A 19729-nucleotide genomic window follows, 5' to 3' on the forward strand; every position below is an offset into this window, starting at 1 on the left:
CCTCCTAAATGCTGGGATTAAAGGCGTGTGCCACCACACCCAGCTGTATCTTTTTTTTTTTCATTTAATAATACCTCTTAAGCTGAGCATGACAGCACTTGCATTTGAACTCAGCACTCAGGAGGCAGAAGTAGGAGGATTGCCGTGAGTTCGAAGCCACCCTGATACTACACAGTGAATTCCAGGTCAGCCAGGGCTAAAGTGAGACCCTACCTTGAACCACCCTCCCCCCAAAAAATGTTTTTTTTTTAAATTATTATTTTGAGGCAAGCCCAACAGACTTGCCCCCCATCTATCTATATTTATTTATTTATGTGGCGGGGGGAGAGGGAGGGAGGGAGAGATTTGGTGTGCCAGGGCCTGCAGCCACTGCAATCGAACTCCAGACTCACGCGCCCCCTGTGCACAAGTGTGATACTGCACTTGCATCACTGCAACTGGCTTACATGGGACCTGGAGAGTTGAACACGTTTTTAGGCTTTGCAAGCAAGCACCATAACCACTAAACCATCTCTCCAACCCAGAGATTTTTTTTTTTTTTTTTTTTAAGGTAGGGTATTGGTTATATCCCAGGCTGACCTGACATTCACTATGTATTCTTAGGCTGGCCTCAAAACTCATAGCAATTCTCCTACCTTGTCCTCCCGAGTGCTGGGCTTAAAAGCATGCACCTCATGCCTGGCCAGAAATTGATTTATAGCAGTGCAAAAAAAAAATTTCTTTTTGGTGGGAAGGTTTGAGGTACGGTCTCACTATGTAGTTTCAAGGTGGCCTCAAACTCACAGCAAACCTCTTACCTCTGCCTCCCGAGTGCTGGGATTAAAGGCGTGTGCCACCACACCGGCTAAGAATTTTTCTTTTCTTTTTGAGATAGGGTCTCCCACTGTAGCCCAAGCTGGCCTGAAAGTCACCATGTAGCATAGGTTGGCCTTGCGTTTGGGGATATCCTTTTGCCTCAGCACAGAAGTAACTGGCTTACTGTCATGCCAACACTACCAGTGGAGCTTCACTCCTACTGTAGCTGACTAAGACTCAAGTGCCCATTGTGCCCTTCTCGCTCCAGACAGAGATCTAGATTATTCTTTGGGCATGCTGTGTCTTCATCACCTTGTTCTTTCTTTCCCCAAACATTCTGCTATTCAACAAGAAAAATACTATCATTTTGAAACAATAATCCATTTCAGTTAACATTTGTGTGTGATGTTTTAAATTACTTAAGGCTCCTGAGTTAGTATAGGATATAGGAGACATTTCTGAGGCTGAATTTTTTTTTTTTGGGGGGGGAGGGTTTCAAGGTAGGGTCTCACCCTAGACCAGGCTGACCTAAAATTCACTATGTAGTCTCAGACTGGCCTTGAACTCATGGCGATCCTCCTACATCTGCCTCCTGAGTGCCCCACCATGCCTGGCTTTTGAGGCTAAATTTTTAATAAAACTGGGTAACTCAGCTGATCTAAGACATTTAAATTTTTTATTATTATTTATTTATTTGAGAGAGGAAAAAAGAAAGAAAGCAGCAGAGAGAGAGGGGGAAGAAAGAGAGAGAATGGGTGTACCAGGGCCTCCAGCCACTGTAAATGAACTCCAGACGCATGCACCACCTGGTGCATCTGGCTTACGTGAGTCCTGAGGAATCAAATCTAGGTCCTTTGGCTTTGCAGGCAAGTGCCTTAACCACTAAGCCATTCCTCCAGCCCCTGATCCAAGGCATTTAAGACTGAATCATTCTAAAAACATTTACTTTGAACTTCATGAATAATTTAATTGGCTATATTGAAAAACACTTCATAGCCTATATAATTGCCATTAACTACTGAAAAGAACATTCTTTTTCCCCTCATAATTGTATCTTTCATTTTTCTTTGTTGACCTATTTGTTGATGATACAATGATAAAATGATAGAAAAAGATCTTTTACTCTCCCTATCTAGGAAAACTTGTTTTGCATGTTTATTGGTTGGAAATAGATAAAAATGTCCTCAACATAATAATGACTCTTCATTAAGACAAGGGCTAAAGAGATGGCTTAGCAGTTAAGGCACTTATCTGTGAAGCCTAAGGACAAGGGTTTGATTCTCCATTACCCATGTAAGCCAGATGTACAAGGTAATGCATGCATCTGGAGTTCATTTTCAGTGCCTAGAGGCCTGGTATGCCTATTCTCTTTCTCTCAAATAAAAAGAATATATATATATATCTTTTAAAAATTTAAGAAGCCAGCCATGGTGGTGCATGCCTTTAATCCTAACACTCGGGAGGCAGAGGTAGGAGGATCACCATGAGTTTGAGGCCATTCTGAGACTACATAGTGAATTCCAGGTCAGCCTGGGCCAGAGTAAGAGCCTGCCTTGAAAAACCAAAAAAGAAAAAAATATCATTATAACATATTTTGTCTTTAAACTTATTCATGTGGGACTGGAAGGATGGCTTAGTGATTAAGGCATTTGCCTGCAAAGCCAAAGGACCCAGTTTCAATTCCCCAGGACCCATGTTAGCCAGATGCACAAGGGGGTGCATGTGTCTGGAGTTCGCATTTGCAGTGGCTGGAGGCCCTGGTGCACTCATTCTCTCTCTGTTTCTCTCCCTCGCTCTCTCCCTCTTTCTCTGTCAAATAAACAAACAAATAAATATAATATAATAAAAACAAAAAACTTTGGCTGGAGGGATGGCTTAGCAGTTAAGGCGTTTGCCTGCAAAGCCAAAGGTCCCAGGTTCAATTCTCCAGGACCTATGTTAGCCAGATGCACAAGAGGGCACATGCATCTGGAGTTCATTTGCAGTGGCTGGAGGCCCTGGTGCACCCATTCTCTCTCTCTCTCTCTGTCTCTTTGTGGGTATGTGTTAAATAAATAAATAAAATTTTAAAAAATCCTTATTCCTGTGATTTTAATATCTATTTGCAATCATTAAGTCCACCTTGGATTCCTGAGGTGAACTCTAGACATAGGATTACTGCAGTTGCTATAGTGTGAAATAAGCATCAAAACTTCCAACACAGCTTACTACTTTTCTTAGGCAGACATTAAAAAAAAAAATCATTGAATTATACTGTTTTATAATGACAAGGAATTCCACAGATCATGCTTTTGAACATTATTTAAATTAATTCTTGTCCTTTTAAAGATAGTTTTGTTAGAGAGAGAGAGAAAAAAGAGAATGAGAGACTGAGAGGAGGAGAAGGAATGGAAATCCCAGGGCCCCAGTCACTGCAAGCTCCCAATGCTGCACGTGCTACTTTGTCCTGTCTTTACATGGGTACTAGAGAATGGGCCCAGGCCTGCAGGCCTTGCAAGCAAGAGTCTCTAACCGCTCAGCCATCTCCTTCATCCAAGCCTTTTTTTTTTAAATATTTTTTTTGTTCATTTTTTATTTATTTATTTGAGAGCAACAGACACAGAGAGAAAGAAAGATAGAGGGAGGGAGAGAGAGAATGGGCGCGCCAGGGCTTCCAGCCTCTGCAAACGAACTCCAGACGCGTGCGCCCCCTTGTGCATCTGGCTAATGTGGGACCTGGGGAACCGAGCCTCGAACCGGGGTCCATAGGCTTCATAGGCGAGCGCTTAACCGCTAAGCCATCTCTCCAGCCCCAAGCCCTTTTTTTTTTTGAGACAGAGTCTCCTACATCCCAGGCTGGCCTCCAACTTGACTGTTTATTTCTTTGACTGCAGAGTACTGAATTAGAGTAGTACCTGGCTTTTACTTAGCTGCTGAATTGAATGTTTGGTTTTTTTTTGTAAATTTTGTTTGAGTTTTTGTTATTATTTGCCTTTTTGTTCTTTTGAGATAGGTTCTCATGCATCCCAGGTTGGCCTCCAACTCATTATGTAGCCAAGGATGACCTTAAAGTACTGATCCTCCTGCTTCTTCCATCTCCCAAGTGGCAGGATTGCAGGCATGGGCTGCTACATCTGGCTCAATAAGTTAGTTAAATACACATAAAAATTACTATACTTATAGAATCATGTCCTTTGCTGCTCTGTCAATCTACAAATATACGAAGTTCTCTCTAGATTTGGGTTCTGTCTAAATTCAGGTGGCATAGTATTAACATTTCTTTGGAAAACTCCCATAATACTAGAAAATATTAACTTGTAAGGAAGCTAAGATGGTATGATTCCTGGTATCGTTTTCCAGATAAGGAAATCAAGGAACAGAAAGGTAAAGTGATGTGCCCAGAGTCTCTGACAGCAACGCTCAGCATCCTTGGACCTTCGCGTCAACTGGCAGTTGAATTTGCTGACATTTGTTCACTACTGAGAAGCTTGCTACACAGCAGTAAAATGAATCAGTTTGTAATTACAGAGAGAAACATTCTATTGTAATGAAAAAGTACTTATATGATTACTTGTTTAAGGTGAAAAAATAGCATATAGTAACCATACCTGTGACTTTAATATTACAAGGGATGCCAAAGGGAGCCTCTCCTACAGTTCCAGTAGTCCCACCCCAATTGCATGCACAGCCTAAGTCAAGTTTCTGCTGCATGAACTAAAAGCAAAACACAACAAGAAAGGTGGCTTAGAGCCCAGTTATCTGTTGCCTGGAAAGAAAGAAATTTACATGTACATGACAGAAAAAAATCTTCATTTAAGGATCTTTCTATTTATCTTTCCCATCACCCTTCTTAAAGTTACTGTGTCTTCCTGCATTTATCTCTCTGTATGTATGGATGGATGGATGGATGCATGCATGCATGTATATTTGGTTTCTTTGAGGTAGTGTCTCACTCTAGCTCAGGCTGACCTAAAACTCACTCTGTAGCTGCAGGCTGACCTTAAACTCATAGGAATCCTCCTACCTCAGCCTTCAGAGTGCTGAGGACTATAGGCATGCACTTCCACGCCTGCCACATTTCTATATTTTTTAGAGCGTGGAAAACCATAAACACTCCTTACTTTCATAAAGCAAACCCCTCATAGTAACTGTAGTATGTCAAATTGAAGTTATCTGTACCTGTTCGATGATAACTTGGAAGCTATACAGTCTGACTAGTCCAGAGCTGTACATCACAATCAGTATTCCATGAGACAAAGTAGCATCTGTAACGTTCCCGAAAATCTGGGGGGAAAGGTAGATATCACCTGAGAAAAGACCAGAAGGCCAATCCTCTGAGTGTTTACAAGTTTGTATTTCTGCTTTATATTCAAGTCAGCACTACAACACTTATGAACTATAATTTTGCAACCAGAGGCCAGGGTACCATTAGAGGTAAATAGTAACCCACTGGATTCTCAAGGGCTAGAGAGATGGTTTAGCAGCTAAGGTGCTTACCTGTGAAGCCTAAGGATCCAGATTCTATTCTCCAGTACCCATGTAAGCCAGATGTACAAGGTGGCATATGTGTCTGGACTTTGTTTGAAGTGGCTGGAGACCCTGGTATGCCCATTCCCTTTCTCCCTCTCTCTTTCTCTCAAATAAGTAAGTAAAAATAAAATAATACACCAGCACTCATCTGCTTCATGGCCTTGTCAGAATCAATTAAATAGTGGTATATAGTAAATCTATATAGTTTAAAATGAATATTTATTTACCAGGCATATCCTGCCAGAGGCCCATTTTTTTGTTTGTTTGTTTTTTTGCTTTTCAAAGTCGGGTCTTACTCTAGCCCAAGGTGACCTGGAATTCACTATGTAATTTCAGGGTGGCCTTGAACCCATGGGGATCCTGCTATCTCTGCCTCCTGAGTGCTAGAATAAAAGGTGTGCACCACCACACCTGGCCAACAGCCCCATTCTTATAAAAACAAATATTTATAGCTATCTAAGAGGAAAAGATTAGATCTAGGAAAGAGCCAATTCCAGATAGTCATCACTATCTCATTCTTCAATTTCTCCTACTGCTTGATTTCTTGGCCATATAAAAGCAAATGTGCTGGGGCCAGGGAGACAGGGCTCAGTGTATAAAGCATTTGCCATGCAACTGGGAGGACTAAAGTTTTTATCCTTAGCACGCATGTGAATGCCGAGTGGGCAGGGGCTGTAATTCTTGCACCTGGGTAGGTAAAGACAGGGGGTCCCTGGGGCAAGCTGGCTAGATTAGTCTAATTGGTAAGCTCTGGGTTCAAGTGAGAGACCCTGTCTTGAGCAGTAAGTTAATTAAGGGGACAGCAAATGAAGAAGACATCTAATGCCAACTTCTGGCCTCCCCTCACATACATACACATGCATCCACACGCATATGAACATGCATACACACACACTCACTACACACATATACATGCAAAAAAAAAAAGTAAACCTGTTAAGCCAAATGTGGTGGCACACACCTTTAATCCCAGTACTTGGGGGGCAGAGGTAGGAGGACTGCTCAGTGTTCAAGTCCATCCTGGGACTACAGAGTGAGTTCCAGATCAGCTTGGGCTAGAATGAGGGCCTGCCTCATAAAAAATAAGCAACACAAGTAAACATGTTAAAGACCTATAGTGACATTTAGCTCAGCCAACGCAGTGTAACACTCTGACTCACTGTTCTCTACAGTTTCTGATCTGGAGTTGGCGTTCTCCATACTCTGACAAAGACCATGACTCTGAACCTGGCTTTGTACTTACCGCAAGGCAATACAGGTGCATATTCATAGCAATGAAAGAACGTGAGAGGAAATAAAACCGGTTTCTGTTTCTACTCAGAAAGATTACTTAGTGAAGATTGAGCATCTCAATAAATAAGCATGTAAGACTACTCAAGAGCTTGGTCATCGGGCATGAGATGTACTTTAATCTCAAGTAACCGTAATCAAAATCAACTCTCTCAAATTATTACTTTGGATATATAAGAATAATCAGGAACAAATTTTGACTTTGCAAAGTGTTCATTCCTATTGTAGAATTAATATACAGAAAATAACTACATTACTAGTGGGACTTTTTGTCATTTTCTTAGAAAGATAATAAATTTAAAAAAACTTAGAAAGATAAATTATAATGGTTTGCTCTGAGTTGAGTAGCTTATGACTTTCTAATTCACTGATCCTGGATCCACACTTGAAAAGGGGGTTTACTGCAATTTAAACATTTAAAAATAATAAGTACCATAACAAAGCAGTCGCTCTATTTTAGGAATTGTGCACAGAAGTTGAGCTCCAAATCAGTGTTCAGTCTCTAAGAGGAGAGTCACAACAGAATGCTTGCAAGGGAAGCCACATGTCAGCAGGGCCCTCACCCATCCTCGCAGCTGACAAAATGCTGAAAGGACATAGAGTTCCTCCCATGTCCCTAAAAGGTGCTCCTATAGACCCACTACTACCTTCAAAAATAAAAAATATAATTAATTTTTGGCTACCTTCATAAGTCTTAAACACCCAGCAACAGGCGAACAGGCTTCCTTGTCTGATGCTAAATACAGATAATATCCACTTGTCTTCGTCATATGCGTAAGACTTACAACGCTAAGTTCTCACATTGACTTATGCCTCCTTCTACAGGACAAGATCCTCTGCTACTGTCTTGGTGATAATCATAATGTTCTTAAGTGTTTGTCTTTTATCACTGTCACACTAGGTTCAGACACAGATGGTAATAAGACATCAGACTGGTTCAGGAGGAATGAAAAAGCCCGTCCAAGGAGTGCCTTTAGATAAACTTCCTCCTGGGGAGCTGCTCCTGCCATGCTCTACTTTCCTGTGCAGCCTGAAGAAGGTGGCGCGCTCTTCACCCCATTTCCTGAACAGCAGTTAAGAGCTTCATCTCAGGAATGGGGAATGAGAAGGAATAAGAAAGAACAGGAGCAAGGTAACCTTTTTTCTGGTAGGAAGGTAGCTAGGAACTGGCCCACAGACACATGGATACCACCTGACCTATCCTGCAAGACTGGAACTGTGTCTGATCCAGTTTCATCCAAGATGGCTTGAGACAACAACTGCTCACCAAGTTCCTAGTTTCTTCCCTAATTGTGAGGCTTGGTCCTGGTGGGTAGATCCTTCCTGAGCCTGTCCTTCATGGGCCCAACAACCAATCAGGTCCCTCCCTTAGGCAGCTGAGTCTGATGATGAGGCCAGATCATGTAACTTGAGTCACATGTACAAGCTCTCTCCAACACCCTTAGCCTCTTCCATTCTTCCCTATTGCACGGGCTCCCTAAGAGGGAGAATTTCATTTGACTTGGGTCTTCCTGCTTCACTTTCCACATGTGTGTGCCTCTTACCCAAAGGGTTCTTTCAGGAGAGAGACCCTTCCCTATGGGAGGGAGGCTTTCCTGGTCTCCCTCTGCTCCCCATGCCAGCCTGGCTAGGGCAGGGGAGAATTTCTTTTGGCTTGAGAATTTTTCTGCTTTGCTTTCCCTCTTAATTCTCCCTAAAATAAATTTCATAACTTTCCCTTCAAAATAAAAATAAAAATAGAAATTATGTTTTTGAGTCAAATCTAGGTTGAAATTCTCATCCACTTACTAACTTTAGGATCTGGGTAGCTACTTGACTTAATAGCATACATTGGATGTTACAGCATATTAAAATACTTAAAGTGCTTAGCCCAACATAAACAATAAATGATAATTAATTTTATTTTTTAGCTTATGCAGTTTAGTATAATAATGTAATGAAAGTATTTATATAGTCTTGTTTGCTAGTGAATATGAGTAAATCTTCCAGATCTTGTCCTCTACATTATTTTAAGTGCTTAAAGATTAGTAGATGAGCCCTAAAATAACTTCATCCAAAATAATAAACTTTTTTTAAAGAAGGAAACTAAAGTGTGGCACACCTTTAATCCCAGCACTTGGGAGGCAGAGGCAGGAGGATCGCCATGAGTTCGAGGCCACCTTGAGACTACAGAGTGAATTCTAGGTCAGCCTGGACTAGAGTAAGACCCTACCTCAAAAAACAAAAAACAAACAAACAAAAAAAGAAGAAACTCTTGCTTCTTTTTCTCAATTAAAATTGTCCTTCTTTCCTCCCATATAACTATTCCACAAATCAAGGAAAATGGCAGCTATAATAAAACCCAAACTGAACAAGTTAGAAAATTTACATATTTAATTAGAAGTCTTGTTTATATACCATAAAGCAAGTTTTAGATCTGTACCTTGCAATTAAAATGAGGCATTTTGTTGCAGCTTAATGATCATTTTAACAAGCTTTGGAAATATTCTCTTTGAAAAATATACCTTAGGCATTTTATAATTTTATAAAATAGCAGTTTGTTAATGACCATAGGTTTCCAACACTAACCACCTGAGAGGCATAAAAACATGCAGAAAGATAAAGGGATAATTAGTTCTCTTTCCAAGTCAAATGTTCTCACTTTGATATGAAATAAACCTGTTCAGTGAACACTTTATACATGGAGACATTCTCAATCAAAACATCTAACGATTAAGTCATGACATCACATCTTATTTTCAATAAAATTTTGCAATCAAATAAGAAATGAATTCTTGCCAGGTGTGGTAGAAAATGCCTTTAATGCCAGAGGTAGAGGTAGGAGAATCACCATGAGTTCGAGGCCGCCCTGAGACTACATAAGAGAATTCCAGGTCAGCCTGGACTGAGTGAAACTCTACCTAAAAAAAAAAAAGAAAGAAAAAGAAAAAGAAGTGAGTTCTTACCCTTTTGTCGATCTCTAGAATCCCTACAAGTGAAAACGGTTGAACCTGGAACACGGCAAGGTACAACAATACAGGTTGCTGAATGCCGGCCTGAAAGAAAAGAAAAAAATTCTAGGTGGCTTTCCAAAGAATGGCAGAGAATAAGCATGGGGCCTGGCATGCAGTTTTAACACAAGCTTTCATGAATTGAAAAGAGCCATCTATTGACTTTTAAATATTTACTAAACCTTCAGCAATTCAGATACACACACATAAATCTATAAAGGTAAATGGAACAGTAAACATTTGTTAGCATCAAAATACTATGTGTTTGGGATAGCCAGGGATGGTTCAGTGGATAAAGTGCTCACTGAGCAAGCAATTCAATTCTCTCCAGACCCCGGGTAAAAAGCAAGGAGCCACAATGGCTTCTATGCCCCTAACATACTGACAGCGAGATGGGAGGCAAAGACAGGAGAATTTCTTGGAACAACAACACAGTGAGATCTCAACAGCAGAGCAAGATCCAGAAAACAAAAACTCTATCTCAAAAAGAGAAAAGGCGAGAAACAACCGAGAAGTTGTCCTCTGACTCCACACGTGTGCCACAGCATGCACATAGTATAATAGTTGAACTCTGGCAGTCACAGGCCCTCTGGGCCCTCATGCCTATGCAGGAAATGTACCTAACCACTGAGCCATCTCTCCAGCCTTAGTATTTTTTATAAAATATAGATTCAGCCAGGTGTGCTGGTGCATACCTGTGTGTGTGTATATATACATATACACACACACACACACATCCCACCGCTGAACACATATACAAAACATATGTATTTGTATTGAAAACTAGAGTTCTAACAATAAAAACCTAACAGAGATCCTGCTCAGGAGAACTGAAAAGAATTATTTATTATTGTTATTTTTACATATCCTATCCTGAAGTATGAAGAAAACAGCAAACCTCTAAGTGTAAGTATAGAATCTACATTTTAATTAATTAATTAATTTTTTTAGTTTTTTGAGGTAGGGTCTCACTCCAGCTCAGGGTTATCTGGAATTCACTTTGTGGTCTCAGGCTGGTCTCGAACTCACAATGGTGCTCCTACCTCTGTCTCCTGAGTGCTGGGATTAAAGGTATGCACCACCACACCTGGCTGAATCTATATTTTATAAAAAATATTCAGGCTGGAGAGATGGATCAGTGGTTAGGTGCACTTCCTGCATAGGCATGAGGGCCTAAGAGGGCCTGTGACTGCCAGAGTTCAAATCTCCAGATCCAGGCTTGCACAGGGAGCAAAACCAGCAAATCTCTCCTGGGCTTGCAAAAACAAAAACAAACAACAAAAATCCAGCAAGCTCCACATCAGTAAGAGAATCCAGCTCAAATAAGAATGGGTGAAAGGGGCTGGAGAGATGGCTTAGCAATTAAGGCACTTGCCTGCAAAGCCTAAGGACCCATGTTCGACTCTCCAGATCCCACCTTAGTCAGATGCACAAAGGTGAGGCAAGTACAAGGTCACACATACCCACTAGGTGGTGCAAGGGTCTTAAATTTGATTTCAGTGGCTAAGGTCCTGGTGCACCAAAACTCTCTTTCTAAAAAAAATTTAAAATTAAATTAAATTTTTTAAAAAAAGGATGGATGTAGGGCTGGAGAGATGGCTTAGTGGTTAATGTATTTGCCTGCAAAGCTGAAAGACCCAGGTTTGATTCCCCAGTACCCGTATAAACCAGGTGCACAAGGTGGCGCATGTGTCTGGAGTTTGTTTACAGAGGCTGAAGGCCCTGGTGCACACATCTCTCTATCTACCTGCTTCTCCCTCTCTCTCTTTCTCTCAATAAATAAAAAGTTTTATAAAAATGGTGGAAGACCAATGGAGTAGAACATTGATGTTCTGCTCCAACCACTGCAGGCAAACACAACACACACCACCCCATCCCAAACCTACACCATACACAAACCACATTATATATACCTATAAAAGCAAAAAAAAAAAAAAAAAAAAAAATCCGTAAATCCCATTTTTAAAAATTAAAAACATTAATTTTGTTGTTGTTGTTTACATGTGTGTGTGTATAGGAATGACCAGGCCTCTTGGCACTGCAAATGAACATTAGATGCATGTGCCACTTTTTGCATCTGGGAATATGTGGGTAGCTAGGAATTTGAACCTGAGTGGTCAGGCTTTGTGAGAAAGTGCCTTTAACCACTGAGTTATCTCCCTTGTCCCCTCAATGAATCCCTTGTATTTCCTCATAAGTTACCAACAAAAACAAGTAAGTTTCTTACTTTCTATTTCTAGTCTTGTAAATTCTTAACGATTCTTTAAAGACAGAGAGAAAGTTAATTTTAAAAGTATGTTTCAGAAACAAAATTACTGTCCTACATAAATAGTATGCTACAAAAATCAAAGATCATGGGCTGGAGGGATGGCTTAATGGTTAAGGCACTTGCCTGCAAGACCAAAGTACCCAGGTTCAATTCCCCAGGACCCATGTTAAGCAGCTGCAAAAGGGGGCGCAAGTGTCTGGAGTTTGTTTGCAATGGCTGGAGGCCCTGGCGTACCTTTCTCTCCCCGCTGCCTTTCTCTGTCAAATACATAAATAAAAATAAAATATTAAATTTAAAAAAAGATCATAAATTCTTTCATAACAAATGTGCAGACAAATTCCTAAGGAAGCAAATATATGGTTTACTGAATGTTTGATGGTGTGTACCTGCCGGGCCACTGCTGAGCCTTTGTTCTGAGCTGACTTGACTGCAATGACTTCTTGAGGAGTGTCCCAGCTCAAGTACCTTTAAAGGAACAAAAGAGATTTAATACTTGAGGTCAGTTTCCTCTACGCAGAATCAGAACACTACAAAATTTATCTTTTTTTTTTTAAAGTTAACATATATATATATGTATGTATGTATTTGAGACGGTCAGAGAGAAAAGAGAGAGAATGGGCGCACCAGGGCCTCTAGCCACTGCAAACGAACTCCAGACACATGAGCCATCTTGTACATCTGGCTTACATGGGTCCTGGGGAATTGAACCAAGGTCCTTTGGCTTTGCAGGCAAATGCCTTAGCCACTAAGACATCTCTCCAGCCCTGTTATTTACTTTTATTTTATATTTTTGGTTCTTTGAGGTAGTGTCTCACTATGTAGCCTAGGTCAGCCTGGAGCTGTACGCTGGTAAAGTTGGCTTGGAATGTGCAATCCTCCCTGCCTCAGCATTCTCAGCACTGGGTTTATAGCTTGAGCTGAGCTGATATGCTCAGCTTAATATTTTATAAGTAATTAGGTCTTTTCATTACTTAAATGATATAATCAATTTATTTTAAAAAACAAACAGCTAAAATATATCCTTCCAGATCCCCATATGGATATAACCCTATTTAAAATATAAATTTTAGGGAGGCTGGGGAAATAGCTTAGATAGTAATGTTGCCCATCTTGCAAGCAAGAGGATCTGAGTTTGATTTCCTGAGCCCACATTAAAAAAAAAAAATGCTAGAGGGATGGAGAGGTGGCTTAGTGGTTAAGGTGCTTACCTACAAAGATTTAATTCTCCAGGACCCACATTAGCCAGATGCACAAGGTGACACATGCATTTGGAGTTTGTTTGCAGTGGCTACAGGCCCTGCAGCCCCATTTTCTATCTCTTTATCTCTCTCTCTGTCTCTTTCTCTCTCTCAAATAAATAATTTAATTAAATTAAATATTTAAAAATGCTAGGTAAGATGGCATACTCCTATAAGCCCAGTGCTGGAAAGGTGGAGGCAAGCAGATTCTCAGGGCTTGCTCACCAGGCAGGTTAACCTACTTTGAATTCCAGGCCGGTGAGAGACCCTGTCTCAAAGAAAAAGCTGAATGTCCTTGAGTAACAACCAGTGTTGTTACAACAACCTAAGGTTCTTTGGCCTTTTTCACACATACACATGTACATGTATCCACACACAAACACCCACAAAAAATATAGGGGAAAAAAAATCTAATGAAATAGGGGCTGGAGAAATGGCTCAGTGGTTAAGGCATTTGCCTACAATGACCTGGGTTTGATTGTAAAGCCAGATGCACAAAGTGACAGATGCATCTGGAGTTTGTTTGCAGTGGCTAGAGGCCCTGACATGCCCATTCTCTTTGTCATGTCTCTCTCCCCCACACTCTCTGCTTACAAGTAAATAAATAAAAATATCTTTAAAAAAATCTAATATTTAATTTAATTCTTCTAGAGTCTTGACTTTTGAAGTCTTACTTATTTGTGCACACACACACGTCTGTGTGTTGCTTACACCATTGTTTGAGTCCAGCTTTATGTGGGAGGTTGGAGACTTGGACTGGGCTGGAAGACTTCATAAGCAAGCACCTGCACTGCTGAGCTATCTCCCTAGTCTGTTGTTTTTTGTTTGTTTTGAGACATAGTCACATACAGCATGTGCTGGTCTCAGCTTACCTGTGTAGCTGAGGATGATCTTCAACTCCTGATCTTCCTGGCTCAGTCTCCCTGTGCTAGGATTACAGGCAAGTACCTCCATGCCCAGCTGAGATTTTTTGATCAAAGAGTATTCAAATCTTAGAAAACAAAATAACCATTTCCACTTTAAAATGAAAGTTATAAAAAAGAATTATGGAGCAAGGCATGGTGGTGCATGCCTTTAATCCCAGCACTTGGGAAACAGAGGTAGGAGGATTGCCATGAGTTCGAGGCCACCCTGAGACTACATAGTGAATTCCAGGTCAGCCTGGACTAGAGTGAAACCCTATCTCAAAAAAAAAAAAAAAAAAAAATTATGGGCTGGAGAAATAGCCTAGCAGTTAAAGTGCTTGCCTACAAAGCCAAAGGACCCAATTCAATTCCCGAGTACCCATGTAAACCAGATGTGAAAGGTAGCACATGTATCTGGAGTTTGCAGCAGTTGGTGACCCTGGTGAGCCCATTCTCTCTCCCTCTCTCTCTCTCTGCCTCTCTCTCAAATCAGTAAATAAAAAGAAAGTTATAAAATATTACTTTCACAAATTGCATATACAAAATCATTCTAAAAGGTTACATTTATTTTATAAAACTAGTAGTTAAAATAATGTTTTTTGGGCTGGGAAGATGGCTCAGTGGTTAAAGGGCATCCTTACAAAGCCTTATAATCTGGGTTTGACTCCCCAGTACCCATGTAAAGCCAGATGCACTAAGTGGCGCATGTATCTGGAGTTTGTCTGCAGCAGTAGGTGGCCCTACAGTGCCCATTCTCTCTAATAAATAAAGGAGTTCCTTAAAAAAAATAATACTTCCTGGATTGTAGTAGAATAATTTAACAGAAACAGAAAACCTACTAGCACTCTATTACAAAGCATTATTTGTAGAAGAGCAACACAGGGAATCATTATGTATAGGTTAGTTACTTAATAGAGTTGCAAAGATCAGTAGCACAGGGTTACTATCCTCAGATCTTCAAATAGAGAGAACAAAGGGAAGAAAAAGAAAAGGTTTATACAACTAAAATCAGAATATATGCTGGAAAACTGGGGAGCTGGAAAAATACTTACAATTTCCTGGGCCACAAGTCTCAAATTTTTATAACAAAAATTTAAATAGTAAACTAGTTAATACCTGAATTTGCAGTAAGAAGCAAGGTATATTTTCTCTAGGATTTTCCCTGTGCTTGCTGAAATACGAAGCAGCCAATTATGAGCAGTCAGTGCGATCAGTGAGGACTTATAATCTGAGTGATCAGGAAGTACTTCACCCTGAAAGAAAAAAATAAGGTAAAAAATGAAAACTGTCTGGCCATGAACAATCTGTAGTGTCCAAAAGAAAATGACCCAATACTTAGTTAAATAAGTATGCCAAAGAAGAAATAATAACTGCAGTGATAGGAGGATTACTGTGAGTTCGGGCCAGCCTGGGACTACAGAGTGAGTGCCAGCTCAGCTTGGGCTAAAAAAAGAAAATGAAAAATGAGAAATAATAAGTGTAAAGCTAAAGAATTTAGGCAAGGAAAAACAAGATTGTGGGTATTTTCATCATAAACTTATTAAATGAGATTATTCATATAAAACAAATAATACTTGAACTAACTTATCATTACTTACTAAGTATTCTACAAATGTAGCCAATAATAACACCAGGAGTATTAATCATGCTGCTGCTGCTGCTGCAGTGCTAACAGTATGCATAACAGCTCTTAAAACCAAATATTAATGTTAAGGGTTGGACATGGTAGTGGACACTTTTAAAGCCAGCACTTTGGGAGGCTGAGGTAGAAGGAGCACTGAGAGTTCAAAGTCAGCCTGAGCTATATAGTGAGTTCCAGGTCAGCCTGGGCTAGAGTGAGACCTTGCCTAAAAACCAAATGAAGCCAGATATAGTGGCACATGCCTTTAATCCCAGCACTTGGGAGGCAGAGGTAGGAGGATCAACATGAGTTTGAGCCACCACAGACTCATAATGAATTTCAGGTCAGCCTGGGCTAGAGTGAAACCCTACGTCAAAAAACCAAAATAATAAATAAATAAATAGTCATGTTCTATAAATTGCTATGTGCTCTAACCTCAAATAAGAAGTTAGAACCCAGAGTTGAAGTAGCCAAAAGAAAACAGAACATATATTCAATTATTTAAAATATTTCATTTATTTATTCATTTGAGACAGGTTGAGAGGCAGAAAGCAGAACAGAAAGACAGAGAGAGAGAGCACCAGTCTCTAATCACTGAAATGAAGTCCAGATGCATGCGCCACCCTGTGCATCTGGTTTTACATGGGTACTGGGGAATTGAACTCAGGTCCTTAAGATTTGCAGGCCTGCGTCTTAACCACTGAGCCATCTCTCGAGCCAAATAAATTCAATTTTAAAGATGGCCTATCTCTGACAAAGGCAGCTCGTTGCTATTGTGCTACCACAAGTAAGTCTAATATAGGAAAAGAAAGGAGGAAAGGTGTTGGATTAGGAAATTAAAAGGTAGTTTAAGGGCTGGAGAGATGGTTTAGCAGATAAGCGCTTGCCTGTGAAGCCTAAGGACACCGGTTCAAGGCTCAATTCCCCAGGACCCACGTTAGCCAGATGCACAAGGGGGCGCACGTGTCTGGAGTTCATTTGCAGTAGCTAGATGCCCTGGCGCACCCACTCTCTTCTCTCTCTCTTTCTCTCTCTGCCTGTGGCTCTCAAATATATAAATAAAAATAAACAAAAAAATTGTTTAAAATTTAAAAAGGTAGTTTAAGAGGAAATTTAAGAATTGAGAAGTTGAGGGCTGAAGAGATTACTCAGTGGTTAAAGGTACTTGCTTGCAAAACCTAATGGCCTGTGTTTGATTCCCTCGTACCTATGTAAAGCCAGATGCACAAAGTGGTACATGCGTGTGGAGTTTGTTTACAGTGACAGTGGGCCCTGGCATGCTCATTCTCTCTCTTCTTGCAAATAAACAAAATAAATAAATATAAATTAAAGAAAAAAAAAAAAGAATTGAGGCTGGGTATGGTGATGCATGCCTTTAATCCCAGCTCTTGGGAGGAGAGGTAGAAGGACTGTGAGTTTGAGACCAGCCTGGAACTACAGAGTTCCAGGTCAGCCTGGGCTAGAAAAGAAAGAGGACAAAGTTACTTAGATAGGCTCCTCAAAATTTGCCTTCCCTTTCAAGTGTTAGAGAAATATTTGATTGCTTTATTTTTATTTTTATTTTTTGGTTTTTCGAGGTAGGGTCTCTTTCTAGTCCAGACTGACCTGGAGTTCACTATGTAGACTCTGGCTGGCCTTGAACTCACAACCATCTTCCTACCTCAGCCTTCTGAGTTCTGGGATTAAAGGTGTGTGACACCATGCATGGCTGTTGTTGGTTTTAAAATGGACTTATATCGCCCACGATGACCTGGAACTCCTGAACTTCTTACCTCTACCACCCAATTGCTATGTCTGCAGGCATCCATACCATGCCATTTTTTTCCCTAATTTATTAACCACTAGAAATTTTCTTATACTTAATTCATAAACAATGATACAAATATTGCTATTCTACAACACCTTAAGTAATTATCACTTCATGTAGATTTTAAGGTTTTAAACTATACTATTTAAAATGTACCTTGGAATAGATACATAAAATATTAAAAATAAATAAATAAATAAAATGTACCTTGGGCTGGAGAAATGGTTCAGTGGCTAACGGCACTTGATTGCAAAGCCTGACTACCTGGGTTCAATTCCCTAGTATCCACGTAAAGCTAGATGCACACAGTGATGAATACGTTTGGAGTTCATCTGCAGTGGAACGAGGTCTTGGTGCACCCATACTTTTTTTCTCTCTCTCTCAAATAAATAAAAATATTTTTAAAAAACAAAACAGTGAGACCCTACCTCGAAAAAACCAAAATAAAATAAAATAAAATGTACCTTGCCCATTAAAATTTTTTGAAGCCTCACTAACCTATTTGAACTATTTTCCAAAACCGAAAACTACATTTTGCATGTTGCCTCAAAAGCACAGAGTACTAATTTAAAAGTAGTCCCACATTAGTATGCCAATAATACAACATTGCTATTATTTTTTTTTTTTATTTATTTGTTTGCGAGCAACAGACATAGAGAGAAAGACAGATAGAGGTGGAGAGAGAGAGAATGGGCGCGCCAGGGCTTCCAGCCACTGCTAACGAACTCCAGACGCGTGCGCCCCCTTGTGCATCTGGCTAACGTGGGACCTGGGGAACCGAGCCTTGAACCAGGGTCCTTAGGCTTCACAGGCAAGCGCTTAACCGCTAAGCCATCTCTCCAGCCCAACATTGCTATTATTTAATAGGAAAGAATCTTTCTTCACAAATTAACAACAAAATTGTTTAAATGTTTATGAAATAGGAATTAGGTTATTAAAACTTTTACTCTGGAGTCTGGGGAGATGGCTCAGTGGTTAAGGGTACTTGCTTACAAAGCCTGCTGGCCCAGGTTTCAATGCCCAGCACCCAAATAAAGCCACATACAAAGTGGCACATGTATCTAGAAGCTTGTTTGCAGACTGACATTCATGTCTCAAGGAAGGTGAAGCAGACACCCTTAAAGTTGTCCTTCGATCTCCACATGTGCTAGGGTACATGCGTCCACACATACAAACTGCTTGAGACACACCAGGACAAAGAAAACAGATTTCAAGCTTTCTAATTTTTTTGTGTGTGGTTTTTGGAGGTAGGGTTGCACTCTAACCTAGGTTGACCTATCATTCACTATGTGGTCTCAGGGTGGCCTTGAATTCACTATGATCCTTCCTACCTCTGCCTTCCAAGTGCTGGAACTAAAGGGATATGCCACCACGCCCAGCCTTTCTAATTTTTTGAATAGGAACCTTCTAGGAAAAGATAGTAAATATCTAAGGAAAAATGAAAATAGTAGTTCCAGAACTCTAATTTTATATAAAAACAACAGGCTAGAAAAATTTAAACAATTTAGAAAACTGCCTCTTATGCCACATTACTTGGGGACACAAACTGGGAATCCTGTTTTTCCTAAAGAAGCACCAAGCAGATTCAAAAACATGATTAATCTTTTTTTATAATCATGGAAAATACTAATAAAAATTTAAAAATAAAAAAAAAACATGATTAATCTGCTACAGTATTTTCTAAAAGAATTTCTTAGAAATGATGTCACAAAAAAAAAAAAAAAAACCTTCTAAAAAGGAATGGCCAGGCATTGCACAGCATACTTTTAATCCCAGCACTCAGAAGACTGAGATAGGAGGATCGCTGTGAGCTTGAGGCCAGCCTGGGGCTATGAAGTGAGTTCCAGGCCAGAGAAGGCTAAAGTGAGACCCTGCCTCAAAACAAAACAAAACAGAAATATTCCTCAAAAAAGGAAGCCTTATGATTATGATTTTGAGAAAATGGCTTGAAAATCTTCATGCCTATAGGATTATTGTGAGTATCATTAGTATTAAAGACTGGGAAGTAACTCTGTAAGGGAACTTGTTTAGCTCTTAAACTTACAATGCTCTAAGCTTACCTTTCCAGATCCCAGTTCCTCTCAATTACTCTGGCATCTATGTACCAGCTAACATCTCAAAAACAGTAGCCTGGAAAATACATATCAGGGCAATGCTGACCTGATGAATTTAACCTTCTGTATTTTTTATTTGTATCCTTAACAACATTCATGAAAGAAACTCAGAAGAATATACTTTCCAAGATCTTAAAACACATCTGTTGCTCAAAATAATTTGTTTCATTATAGTAAGTGGAACGATCTCT

At 40.0% G+C, this 19729-nt stretch overlaps 1 protein-coding gene across 4 annotated transcripts in view; it reads right to left on the reverse strand.

Moving 5' to 3' along the window:
• The window catches only part of Dcaf17 (DDB1 and CUL4 associated factor 17), a 42025-nt gene that overhangs the window by 14098 nt on the left and 8198 nt on the right, over positions 1-19729 (reverse strand). For 2 of the 4 annotated variants that reach the window (XM_045147908.1, XM_004660355.2), the window contains exons 4-8: positions 15113-15249; positions 12240-12318; positions 9540-9629; positions 4954-5058; positions 4383-4488 (exon numbers count right to left, since the gene is read on the reverse strand). In XM_045147908.1, the coding sequence (XP_045003843.1) occupies positions 4383-4488; positions 4954-5058; positions 9540-9629; positions 12240-12318; positions 15113-15249 (517 nt within the window). The remainder of the gene's footprint in view (positions 1-4382; positions 4489-4953; positions 5059-9539; positions 9630-12239; positions 12319-15112; positions 15250-19729) is intronic. The other 2 variants (XM_045147909.1, XR_006636817.1) reach the window with 2 other exon arrangements.

Source organism: Jaculus jaculus, chromosome 4 (assembly GCF_020740685.1).
Source record: "Jaculus jaculus isolate mJacJac1 chromosome 4, mJacJac1.mat.Y.cur, whole genome shotgun sequence".
Classification (NCBI taxonomy): Eukaryota; Metazoa; Chordata; class Mammalia; order Rodentia; family Dipodidae; genus Jaculus; species Jaculus jaculus.